The sequence below is a fragment of the Gopherus flavomarginatus genome, chromosome 1 (genome assembly GCF_025201925.1).
Source record: "Gopherus flavomarginatus isolate rGopFla2 chromosome 1, rGopFla2.mat.asm, whole genome shotgun sequence".
In the NCBI taxonomy this organism is placed as follows: domain Eukaryota; kingdom Metazoa; phylum Chordata; order Testudines; family Testudinidae; genus Gopherus; species Gopherus flavomarginatus.
Window position 1 is genome coordinate 164,552,521 of NC_066617.1, and position 12,711 is coordinate 164,565,231.

Consider the following 12,711-nt stretch of genomic DNA (forward strand, 5'->3'; position numbering starts at 1 on the left):
CTAAATATGAATGTGGGTGCTTAACTCTAGGTAGGCACCAGCATTTGAAAAATGCTCATGTTGGCCTTACTATAACCCCTGTAAGGAAGGCAGTAAGTGTGACAAGACCAGAATTTTACTAGCCTGCATGTGGTTTCTTGCAATAGCTAATTCAGATGGCCACATTTACTTAGTTTTGCCTGCAGTTCTGCATCCATCTCTTCAAAAGCATCTCCTCCATTCATGAAATGATCATAACACTTCTCAGTGTATTCCATAAGTAGCTGAAAACAAAAACAATATCGGTTTTAGAGTTTTTTTAAAACATATTAAGCAAGCTTGGCATACAAAGCCACGTGGCAAACCAACACCTTAGTTAAATATTATTAAAATGGACATACAAGGTCACAAGTTCTATTTTAAAGCTTGAATGTAATGACAACCCACACAAACCACACTTTTAAATCTAAGAAGGTGCTTTAGGGAAAATCCCCAGTTAGAAGATTGTGTTATTTTTGTTGTTTTTAAAAAGCAGCTTCCACTTCCGGATCTCTTTTTCCTGGCCTGGGTGTCCACTTGCTCATTGCAGGCTGCAATCTGGGTTTCTCTAGGCCTGCCATCAGGCCCAGAGCTAACCAGAACTCCATGCGCAGCATGCCAGGTGCCAAGATGGGAAACTGACACAGGTATGTGAAAACCCCCCTTCTGGTCCCCACCAAAAAGAAATCAGACTGAGACCTCACAGACCAAGAAGCTGATTTTTATTTGAGGTGGGAAAGGTACTCCCAAATCCATAACTTGCCATGTGATTTATGGGTGAGCAGAGAGGAGCAGTTAAACAACCAGCTGTGCTCCAGGCTGCAAGCTCTGAAAATAGCTGCTCCTATTTTTGAGAAGCCAAGCAACTGGCCACTGAGGTACAGGGAAAAAGTCTTTGACTTGCATGTGTGGTCCCAAAGTGGGACCCCTACTAGGAACTGGCCACTCCCGCCCAGTGGCATAAGCAGTATGTTCCCTTCATCTACTCCCACTGCTTCTGTGGGAAGAGCAATATGTGCTGACAGTGTTAGGAAAAAGAGGTGGCTTCAGGCAATGGTCCAAGCTATCAGCCACTTGGCAGGGAGGAATGGGCGAGGTGAATCAAAAGATGGCAGATCGATTCCTCTCCTTCACCACTGTATTATAAAGGTACAAATGATGATAAAGTACAAACATATCTGTCTAAAATGATTTGCCTTTTTAAGAGACAGCTCTTTGCATCCATACATCAATGTATTTTACAAGGGTAGATCAGAGTCACAGTCATTTTACACAGGAGAAAAAGCTAAAATAAATTGCCCACAGTCACACAGTAAGTTAATAGCAGTCAAGAATTGAGTCCACTCTGACCACCGCCCCTCCTCCCCATCCCATGCATTATCCACCAGATGAAATTGCCTCTCAAAGCATGCTAGAAAACAAGGCTGTCCTTTTCTCCCTTCCCTTCTGTAATTAATCCCCTGGCCAGCTAAATCCCACTCCAGTTGTAAGCCATAGGTATCTAACTCATTACAGAAAGCAGTGTGTTTTTTTATTATTATTAAAACAACAGTTCTTACATTTACATTCTGTACAACTCTTTTGGAAGAGCACTGGAACAATACACACTTGAGTATGAATGGAAAAAAGGCTGATTAAAATCCAAATTAAAAACCTCATACAAAATGGGAGTACATTTACTGCATTCGCTATTTTTCCTAACAGTGTAATGAACATTGTCTGATGAACAATATAGTATGATACCTTATTAACAACAATTTCATCTTCACCCTCTCCTGACCAGCACTGAGCATCGACAAGCACATCTATGTTCCCTCTCATGACACTGTAGATCTAAAAAAGGACAGAGTAAATCTCACAAATTAGAAGTGTACAGTGTTCACTGGAGATTCTTATTGGATATCATCCCTCACTAGCTTCCTTATCAGAGTCATATTTGTATTAAGAAAACAATGTAAGGAGGCAGAGCTAGCCCCATCAGGATGGGTTGCACACTCTTGGAGCTCCCTGTTTCTTTGGTGTGGAAGCCTCCTTTTATCTCTAAACAAAAAGCTAAACCCCTGGTACTACAGCAGAATGCTGAAAAAAGGAATCAGTGATTCTAGGCCAAAGTCTGCTCCTGGGAGAATTGTGTGTTACTGTGCACATGCATAATTAATGAGCCATACATATTTTAAATTTTTTTGTGCAAAAGAAAACATTTCAGCTGAAATGTTACTTCAGTTCTGCCTTTTCCCCACCAAAGGATGCTGTGGCACAAGAATAGTAGCAGTTCCCAGCCAGCAAGGGAAGCCTTCTTTGTAGCACCTGTCAGGCCAGGTCAAGAGACAGGGGCTATGGAAAGACAGACAGCATGGTGCGTCGGGTGTAGGTGTGTGTCTCTCTCTCTCAAACGGGCTGTCATAAACAGATAGCTAAGGGTTAATGTCTCTTTCACCTGAAGCACCTGACCAGAGGACCAATCAGGAAACCGGATTTTTTCAACTCTGGGTGGAGGGAAGTTTGTGTCTGGGTCTTTGTCTGTCTGCCTGTTTTCTCTGAGCTTTGGAGAAGTAGTTTCTGTTTTCTAATCTTCTGTTTCTAAGTGTAAGGACAAAGAGATCCGATAGTAAGTTATATGGTTTCTTTTCTTTGGTATTTGCATAAATATAAGTGCTGGAGTGCTTTGATTTGTATTCTTTTTGAATAAGGCTGTTTATTCAATATTCTTTTAAGCAATTGACCCTGTATTTTGTCACCTTAATACAGAGAGACCATTTGTATGTATTTTTTCCTTTCTTTTAAGACCTGTTGGAGTTTTCTTTTCTGGGAAATTTCAGGGAAATTGAGTCTGTACTCACCAGGGAATTGGTGGGAGGAAGAAATCAGGGGGAGATCTGTGTGTGTTGGATTTGCTAGCCTGATTTTGCATTCCCTCTGGGTGAAGAGGAAAGTGCTTTTGTTTCCAGGACTGGGAACGGAGAGGGGGAGTCATTCTGTTTGGATTCACAGAGCTTGTGTCTGTGTATCTCTCCAGGAGCACCTGGAGGGGGGAAGGGAAAAAGGATTATTTCCCTTTGTTGTGAGACTCAAGGGATTTGGGTCTTGGGGTCCCCAGGGAAGGTTTTTCAGGGGGACCAGAGTGCCCCAAAACACTCTAATTTTTTGGGTGGTGGCTGCAAGTACCAGGTCCAAGCTGGTAACTAAGCTTGGAGGTTTTCATGCTAACCCCCATATTTGGACGCTAAGGTCCAAATCTGGGACTAAAGTTATGATATGGTGGCAGCGGTGGGGGGATAGACAAAATCCACAAGCCAGTAGGAATATTATATTTTTCTTTTCTCTGCTAAGGGCTTTTTAGCAGAGAGAAACAGTTTGGTTTTAAAAGGGAACCAGAGAGAATTTTTTTTTTTCTGCTCTCTCTGGCAGTTTGTGGCTTGTGCAGAAGAAAACATTTCAGCTGAAATGTTACTTCAGTTCTGCCTTTTCCCCACCAAAGGATGCTCTGGCACAAGAACAGTAGCAGTTCCCAGCCAGCAAGGGAAGCCTTCTTTGTAGCACCTGTCAGGCCAGGTCAAGAGACAGGGGCTATGGAAAGACAGACAGCATGGTGCGTCGGGTGTAGGTGTGTGTGTCTCTCTCTCAAACGGGCTCATAAGGACTAGTCAGGAAGGGAGGTCCAGGGCCACATGGTGATGGGGGTGGGGGTGAGAGCTACATAGGAGCAGGGGGAATGGCTGGTTGGGGGCACAGAGACATGTGAGGACAGGGACATGTGGACAGGGGAGTTGCTGGGTGGGGGCACAGAGGGCCATGGGGACAGGGAGGAGGTTCAGGAACACATAGGGACAGGGAGAGTGAATACAGAGCAGCATAAGGATAGGGGAGTGGGTGTCTGAGTGAGAGTGGAGGGATATGTGGGCAGGGGGTGCAGGAACATATGGAGCTGGGGCAGGTGTACCTGACTGAATGGGAGAGGCTAGGGGTCAGCCAGAGGCTGCAGGGGGATGCTCCCTAACAATCCCTCCTCTTCCTCTCCCTCCCCCCAAAGAAGCCACCCTGTTCCACATTTTTCCCACCTTCCAAGTTCACACCCAAGCTCCTTCCCAGCAATTACATCCCTCTCCCTCAGCCCTTCCATTACCCCTGACTCCCCCAAGCCTTTGGGCTGCTTCTGAGGGGTATATGAAATAAAGTTCTGTACTGCAGTTTAAATGAATTTGTACTCAGTTCTGTATTAATGTGCCTAGTAAGGAATCTATTTCTCAGAAAACATTTCCTGAATCTTTTTTGTTGTCCTTATTGTTACACATATACTTGCTGACAGGTATTTTGAAATAAATGATAAAAAATAACTGAAAGTGGTGTGATTATATTGTGATTTTAAAGCATTGTGCACAGATTTTTTAAAGATTTTTGTTGCACAATTCCTTCAGGAATTAAAAAAAAGTCTCCTTTGGCAAAATTACATGGAAAGTGTTGCTCTGTTAACACAGTAACTTGGTCCAGGTAAGCCCCTGACTTCACAGAATAAGGTTACATCTGTTGATGGAGCACTGGAATCTGTGTTAGTAGTTGGTTGGCTGTGGCACAGTTGCAGTAGGAACGATGGAAAGAATGGATGAAATACTCAGGATTAATGGGAGTGGTACAACATTCTGCTCAGAGCAGCCTGTTAAATTGTTAAGGGGGCGAGGGGAAGAGTTCTCTTCAGTAAGTGTCAGTATATTTGTCTGTGACTTTTACAGTGAAAAACAAGCCCCTGCACACCACCTAGATAACTGCAACATATATCAGAATTAACATAACTGATGTGGTCAAAAAAGATTCATACTGCAAGGATCATAACCCATTCTCTTCAATCTGTTAATGGCAATACATTTCAAACAGACAATTAAAGAATGGAATATTAGATTCTGAGGAAAACACTGAAAATCATGGGAGCGTCTCAGAGAGGAAGGAAAAAACATTTTGAGGATAAGCTTAAAGCACTGCAGCTTGACACAAAGTCAACAGGGCGGGTGTACCTAAAACACACCAGGAAGTCCTATGAGTAAAATAGCAATCAGCACACTGCAAGACTTTGTACAAGAAAGGGGTTACTGTCAGTCCCCCATCCCCACGACATGTGCTCAGCTGGATACCACCATATGCAAAGATTGCCAATAAAAAGGATTTTCTAGAGGAAGACAGAAAGAAGTTGATTGACTATGGCTAAGGTAAGAGGCAGTTACTATAGAAAAAGCCACTTTTCCTCCAACAGATGCAGAGACATTACCTCAGCTGCCTTGTCTGCTTATATCTGCAGTCAAAAAGCCAGACAGTTTCTGAATCTAAGATACTGCTGTAGGGCCCTAAGGCTGCATGAAGATAACTCTGGATCTTGGAGGATTATAGATTAAAAACTTCAGTTCATTTCAATCAGAATCTAATGTAGACCTGTTTTCCCTCGTTTATTCTTTCCTCTTACACACATACTCTCATCCACCATGGGTACTGTTATTTGTAATAGTTACTACTTTTCATTTCTCCAGCATCTTCTCTGAGGATTTCAAACCACTTCAAAGAAGATAATGAATATATACTGACAACACACCTGTGCAGTAGGGAAATATTACTGTTCCAGTTTTACAAAAGGGAAAACTGGGGCATAGGATTAGGTGCCAGATTTTAAAAGGCATTTAGGCATCTAAAGAGGCAGATAGGCACTTTTGAAAATCCCAATAGATGCATATACATGTTAGATATGTAAAACCCATCAATTTTGATGGTAGTTAAGTGCCCACTTTGCTTAGGTGCTCTTTGAAAATCCCACTATTAGGTGGCGCTCTCCATCTTCAGGCACCTAAATACTTTTTCAAGTCTGGCCTTAACTAGTCCAAAGTCAATGGCAGATCCTGGAACAGAACCCATATGTCCCTGCTCAGCTCAGATCCACTGGTTTACAGCTGACCTCTCTTTTTCACCATACCTTAATGCAGTCTATTAACCATACTAGTGCAGCAGCAACCTGAGGCCAGACATGCGGCACACCCACGGTGTACATGGAGCTTTTGGGCAATGGGAAGGGATACCTACAAGGAAAGAAGAGTTAGAGCAGTTTCCAATTACCTGAGCATGATTATAATCAGCAGAGAATTAAAAGACATCTCCCTGCCAAATAGATTTGATTTATTGAACGCATGCAGACTTCTGCCTGTTTTACTGATGAATGTTCACTATTTTTAACACTACAGATCTTGAACTGATCATATTCCTTTTATGTGCATCAACAAAATCTGTCAGGTAAGGTCAAATTGCAGTATCTTTGCCACTTGTAAAGAAGTTTAAAAAAAAGCACAACTCAGTTTTGGATACCAGGTGGAGTTTGGGGCACCAGCAATTAGAAAAATACCCTTGAATTGCAAAGAGTACTGTGATACTCTGGCACCCCAATATTCACCACTTTCATGTAATTAGGGTATGTTTTGTACAAAGTATGCCTTTGAGATATTCTAGAAGTCTGATCTGCTAGACAGTAGTATCTTGTTGGATTTTATCTGCTATCATTGTATGTGAAATTACGAAATTTGGCTACTTATGTGTTACTGAAACGTGTTGTGAGATTGAAAACACCCAAAAGCAGCCTTTCAGGTACAACAGTAAAAAGGCCAATGTTAATGACTTATTAAGGAACTGCAACACAAGCACAAGGATTACCCCAGGAACTGTGTACAATAGAAACCTCCGAGAGAGAGTACTACACAATGGGAAATTGCTGTGACCTGGGTCACATCAAAAGAGCTTTCCAGAAAGTGGGAGGAAGATGTACAAAGGCAGAAAATGACATCATGCTGGTACCTCACTCTCCCTACAGCAACACACCTGGAAACACTTGAGGGGGAAAGACTGAATTGTGGGAAGTGATGGTCCCAGGCTAGATCAGGTGGCTATGCCTTCACTGAAAGGAATTGGTATCGTCAGGGCCAGCGGTCGCCTAGGGCTGCAGGATTTGGGGGACGGCAATTTGCCGTCTTCGGTGGAAATTCAGCGGGGGGGCGGGTCCTTCCGCTCTGGTTCTTTGGTGGAAACTCAGCAGCAGGTCCTGGAGCAAGCGAAGGACCCGCTGCCAAAGTGGCCCGAAGACATGAAGCAGAAGGACCCCCTGCCGCCGAATGCTCAGAGGAGGAGCGCTGCCACCTAGGGTAGCAAAAACCCTGGTGCCACTCCTGGGTGTTGTGCATATGAATAGGGCACCTGGGTCCCACTGCAGGGCTTGACAGGAGAACCACTGCCTTGTTCAGACACCAGAGCCTCGATTCAACAGTGGGGACCTTCAAAAAAAGATAAAGTTATCAATTTTATGTTGTTCTCAGAACTTTTTTTAATCTGGATCTTTATCTTGACTCTGTCCCTTTGAGCATAAGGGAGTCCACTTTATACAATCTCTGATCACCCCTGGTACATACCCAAGTTCTTTAAAGACTTTGGGGATCTCCTCTTCAATTTTAGAATCAGGAAGTTCATAAGAAGGGCATAAAAAAGCATATATAAAAGCAAAAATCCTGAAAAAGTCCTTAGTAGATGGAGTTTGGAGCGATTTCACAGAGACATTCTGGGCATAGCCCTTCTCCACAAGAAACTAAGAAAGGCAACAGATACAAAGATTAATACAGACCCCTAATCAGATATTGACCAAGGTGAGGTCAATGTCAGCATTTATCTTGAGGTACATTAAATTTTCATTGCTTCTAATAGAAGTCAATAGACGTACACTGATCAATACATTCCAAATAGGTATTTTCAATGTAAAACAAAGAACTCTGCCTCATTACAGGAACACATTTCTGGAAGAAGCTAACATTCAGAGGGGGAGATAGAGGCTCAGAAAAATTTTTTTTTTTTTAAATATATTCATGTCTGATAAACCAGTGAATAAGATGAGATTTGTATGTGCTCTCTGTTAAGTCTACAACAATGATAATTGTAGCATTGTTGTCCTCAGAAAGTAAACAACTTATTGAAAAAGTGACTGATTGAACAGATGTTCCTTGTGCCAGCACTTCTGATGGCTCAACAGTATGTGCAATATCTAAGTTTTCAGTTAAAAAACAAACACTAAATCATATGGCATTATTTTTGTCCTTCTAGATGTTAATCTTCCAAATGTGACCCAACCCCATGCTGCTTTACTAAGCTGCAGGAGAGAGATGCAAACTGGCCCTATTCATCTCTACAGTGTTAATTCTGAAGTCTAATTAGGGCAATTTTAATATCAGCTGCACATTTTAGAAGAAACACTCAGCTATTTTGGGATTGCGAGCATAACCTGATGAGACCACCACCACTTTCCTCCCCAATCTGAAACCTGCTTATCACATGGTTTTTCCACCCAATCACAAGCTATCCTAATTTTATCTTCTGTGTTTCACATGTACAATCCTATTTCTGTAACAGAACCAACAGATCTATTGCTAAAGATGACAGCATCCCATGTTTGCAGTTAGAATACAACATTGTTATGAGCAGATGCAGCAAACATTGATGGTACAGTGGGTGGGAACCCAGGTATACCTCGCAGAGCTGTCGGATGCACTGCTGGATGTAAGCCTTGTCATGAAGTGGCCTGGGATCCTTTAACTTTTCCGTGCCACTAAAAAAGCCCCATAGAGTATTTCGTGACACTCCAGAACCACTTGTCCTGAAACCAAACAGAGAAGTTTATACCACTTTGGATCACGTGCTGTGTGCTTTTAGCATTTATAGAACACCCAGAATCACACTGGACAGGATATCCAAGCTGTACAAGAACTATAAAATTCTCATGCTTCAAAGCATAAACCAACATCCAATGAATGCAGTTAAGAAAAAAAAAATCGCCCTACAGGCAGATTATTCCACAGCTGTCCATTACAGGGATTCATACATGTTCCTCTAAGCATCTCAGACCTGCTACAGTGATCTCATACAGGATAGCAATCTTCCTATGCACTTACATGATTCTCATTAACATACCATTTGTGCACAATTCCTAGGTGCCTACTCTGTAATCTAATGAATGAAAAAAAATCAAGCAGGAAAAAAGCCTTTGAGAGGAAAAAAAAATCAAATATTTTAGGTCTTTATACATAAAAACAGGCCCACCTCCCCCAAAATAGAGAGAGACATCCATTTCCCTCCTGCTCCCTTTGCAAGCCACTTTTAAAGCCTAGAGTTTTAATTATTCACCATTGTATATAGAAAATATTGACTGAGATAAGTCAGGAGGCATTGTAACAGCACCTTTTCACAGAGAAGCTGGTTTTTCCTTCAGAGCCACCCGTGTACTTAGATACACTCAGCTTCGATCGTTCTCTATAGAAAAGTAACAAAAAATTACACTGTAATTTAAAGAGCTTTTATGATGCTGCTAGTGGTTTCACAGCTATTGTTACATGACCCAAGATTATTAGGAATCTCTTTTAATTACATTTCTGGATTTTTTTTTTTTTAATTTGATTACTTACACCGTGATATCAAAAGTACAACTTCACCACTTCCCCAGTGAAGTCAGTTTTCTCACTTTGTGAGAGTCTTTTACATAGCAACAATGGAAAGAAAAACACTGAAACATAAAAAAGTGTGACATAATTCCCCCTAACCCTGTAAAATAGGCAAGTGGATTGATTAGATGACGGGTGTCATAATAGTTATTTTAACTCATTTTGACTGACAATTTGCTAAATTTCAAGACATTGTCCCTTTAAAGGGCTTAACACATCTTTCAGATGGAAAAATCTAATGTGGAGTTGATAGTAAAATTAGTTTACAATGTATTATTTTTAAATGGTCAGTGTTCTGTTAAGTCAAGTCACTGTGGTGTTCTTATAGATTCATAGATTCTAGGGTCAGAAGGGACCAATGTGATCATCTAGTCCGACCCCCTGCACAAAGCAGGCCACAGAACCCTACCCATCCACTTCTATAACAAACCCCTAACCTATGCCTGAGTTATTGAAGTCTTCAAATTGTGGTTTGAAGATCTCAAGCTGCAGAGAATCCACCAGCAAGTGACCCATGCCCCACGCTGCAGGGGAAGGCAAAAAAACCTCCAGGGCCTCTGCCAATCTGCCCCGGAGGAAAATTCCTTCCCGACCTCAAATATGGCGATCAGCTAAACCCTGAGCATGTGGGCAAGACTCACCAGCCAGCACTCAGAAAAGAATTCTCTGCATCTTGTTTCCATGAACCTGCCTACACAAGTGAAATATACAGGCGGTACTACCAATGCCACATATCTGAAATGATGTTAGCTTTAGGCCAGGTCTACACCATAACTTTACATCAATATCACTAGGTGAGCGGTTCTCAAACTTTTGTACTGGTGACTCCTTTCACAAAGCAAGCCTCTGAGTGCAACCCCCCCTTATAAATTAACACACATTTTTATATATTTAACACCATTATAAATGCTGGAGGCAAAGCAGGGTTTGGGGTGGAGGCTGACAGCACATGACCCCCCATGTAAAAACCTTGCAACCCCTTGAGGGTCCCAACCCCCAGTTTGAGAACTCCTGCACTAGGACACTCAGAGGTGTGGTTAGATGTGAACTAGACATCCAGGTGCCATTTATCATAACAGTGAATCTCTCCACACCAAGGCCACAACAGATAACCACAACCTCCCTCCTCTCAGTTACATCTGCATAAGTGTGCTTAGAGATCAGCAGTACATACGTTGCTTGAGGTGTATATAGACCTGCTCTACTTGTGTCCTGAACTCTAATAGGCAGCAGGGAGGCCCGGCCATTGCTACCACAGGAAGATGAGCTCTGTTTCATCTTGTTTAAGCTGCAAGACAAAAGACTGTCAGCCAAAAAATGCACAAAAGGAAAACGGGAAATATTGATCTTAAAGGTGACACAGAATAGCTATTGGAGAACCCAGCCAGAGCCTGAAGCCAGGCCAGAAACAGGAATGTGGGAGGGAACAGCTCAGGGGGGACTAAACAAGTCCCCCATATTAATGGGTCTCAGACAAGACTCTTTTCTGTTTGGCTCATGATAATGACTTCCCTAACTGGGCCCAGTTTTGCTTTAATTTGTTTAAATAATTTATGGAGTCCCCGACACAGAAACATGGCCCATCACATCCACCTACTGCCAATTTAAATCAAGCCTCAAAACATCTGGTATCCCTTGGCCCTTTCCTCTAATAAAGGCAGAATCCATGTGTAAAGGTCTAACAGGCTTGCAGGGAACAATCCCTAAAGCCAGATCCTCCCTCCCCCTCTCCCTCAGCAGCTGCCTGCTCTCCGTCTCCTGCCACCCAGCTCCCAGCACAGCGCACAAGTGGCAGCATTTCTTCTGCAAGGACACACACACACACCTGGGTAATAGTGCCAGTGACAATAAAGGGCCCAGCCCCAGCCGGGCAGGAGTCCCGCGGTAGCCCCAAGCCCAGGATGGGAAGGAGCCCGCGCTACTGCAAGCGCCTCAGTGCAGTCGAGGGGCAGAGTCAAGAGTTGGGTCCCCATGTCCCCCTCCCCGGTTAAAGACCAGAAGAAAAGCTCCAGGGACCGGGGATCTAGTCCGTGCCCCAGCTGAAGCGGGTCCCTCCCCAGAGCTGCTGGTGCCCATGGCAGAATCGCTCCCGTCCCCAGAGCGGCTGCGCGTTGGGGGGTGACGAGGGGGCTCTGTCTAGGCAGGTATTTATCAGGGCCGCCCGGGGGGGGGCAAGTGGGGCAATTTGCCCCAGGCCCTGCAGGGGCCCCCACGAGTTCTTCGGGGCTCCTGGAGCGGGGTCCCTCACTCGCTTCGGGGGCCCCGGAAACTCTTGCAGGCCCCGGGCCTCCGGAGCTTCTTCCGCTCCCGGTCTTCGCCGGTGGGGGGGTCCTCCTGCTCCGGGGCGGAAGGACCCCTCCCCGCCGCCGAATTACCGCCGAAGCGGGACCCGCTGCCGAAGTGCCCCAAAGACCCGCAGTGGGGGCCCCGCCGCCGAATTACCGGCTGCGCTTCCGCGGCGGGTCCCGCTTCGGCGGTAATGCGGGGGGGGGGGCGCCGCGGGTCCCGGAACGGCAGGACCCCCCCCGCCACTGAATGGAGACCCCAGGCCCCCGGAATCCTCTGGGCGGCCCTGGTATTGCTCCCCAGCCCGGGCACTGAAGGGGCCTGAGGCTCCCTGCCCGCCCCAGGCACGAGCAGCGGCGAGGCGCCGACACACCTGGGCGCGGGGCCGGTCCAGCCAGAGTGAGCAGCGCGAGCAGGGAAGGGGCGGGGCCTGGTGCCGTACAACAAGATGGCGCCGCCCCTTATGCCCCGGGTCCTCGCCCCGCCCTTTGAGCCCCGGGGGAAGCAAACCAGCCCCGCCCGGGCTGAGCTCGCCCCGCGGCGCCGGGGTTTCCTCGGGTCCCAGTGGGAGACCGGCTCCTGCTGCCGCCGCGTCTGGCAGGGACCCGGGGAGACCGTCTGCAGCAGCGCCGGGAACATTTCAAGCACTGATTTCCCTAGACTCCCCCTGAATTTCCCCAACACCCCCCTTAGTTTTGTGAGCTAGTTACATACCAATTTAGTGACTGTTTGGAAATCTGAATTTAAACTGAAACATTAATACACACTTAAAAGCTTATAGTGTATGATAAAATATGTGTATCTGAAAAAGTATACTAGATTTGAAAAGTATGAACATAGACTAGCTTCCTCGTTTCCTTATACAACTGTTGGGTTTTTTTTTATATCAGCGCATTCATGATGTTGG

General features: G+C 44.8%; 1 protein-coding gene across 2 annotated transcripts in view; it reads right to left on the minus strand.

The window, feature by feature from the left end:
* Positions 1-10,796, minus strand: part of LOC127053624 (kinetochore protein NDC80 homolog) — a 24,647-nt gene extending 13,851 nt beyond the window's left edge. Inside the window, exons 1-7 of one of the 2 annotated variants that reach the window (XM_050958649.1) lie at positions 10,693-10,796; positions 9,259-9,330; positions 8,551-8,677; positions 7,446-7,618; positions 5,969-6,071; positions 1,762-1,851; positions 170-263 (exon numbers count right to left, since the gene is read on the minus strand). In XM_050958649.1, coding sequence (XP_050814606.1) covers positions 170-263; positions 1,762-1,851; positions 5,969-6,071; positions 7,446-7,618; positions 8,551-8,677; positions 9,259-9,330; positions 10,693-10,796 — 763 coding nt within the window. The remainder of the gene's footprint in view (positions 1-169; positions 264-1,761; positions 1,852-5,968; positions 6,072-7,445; positions 7,619-8,550; positions 8,678-9,258; positions 9,331-10,692) is intronic. The other variant, XM_050958658.1, reaches the window with a different exon arrangement.
* Positions 10,797-12,711: the final 1,915 nt, after the last annotated feature.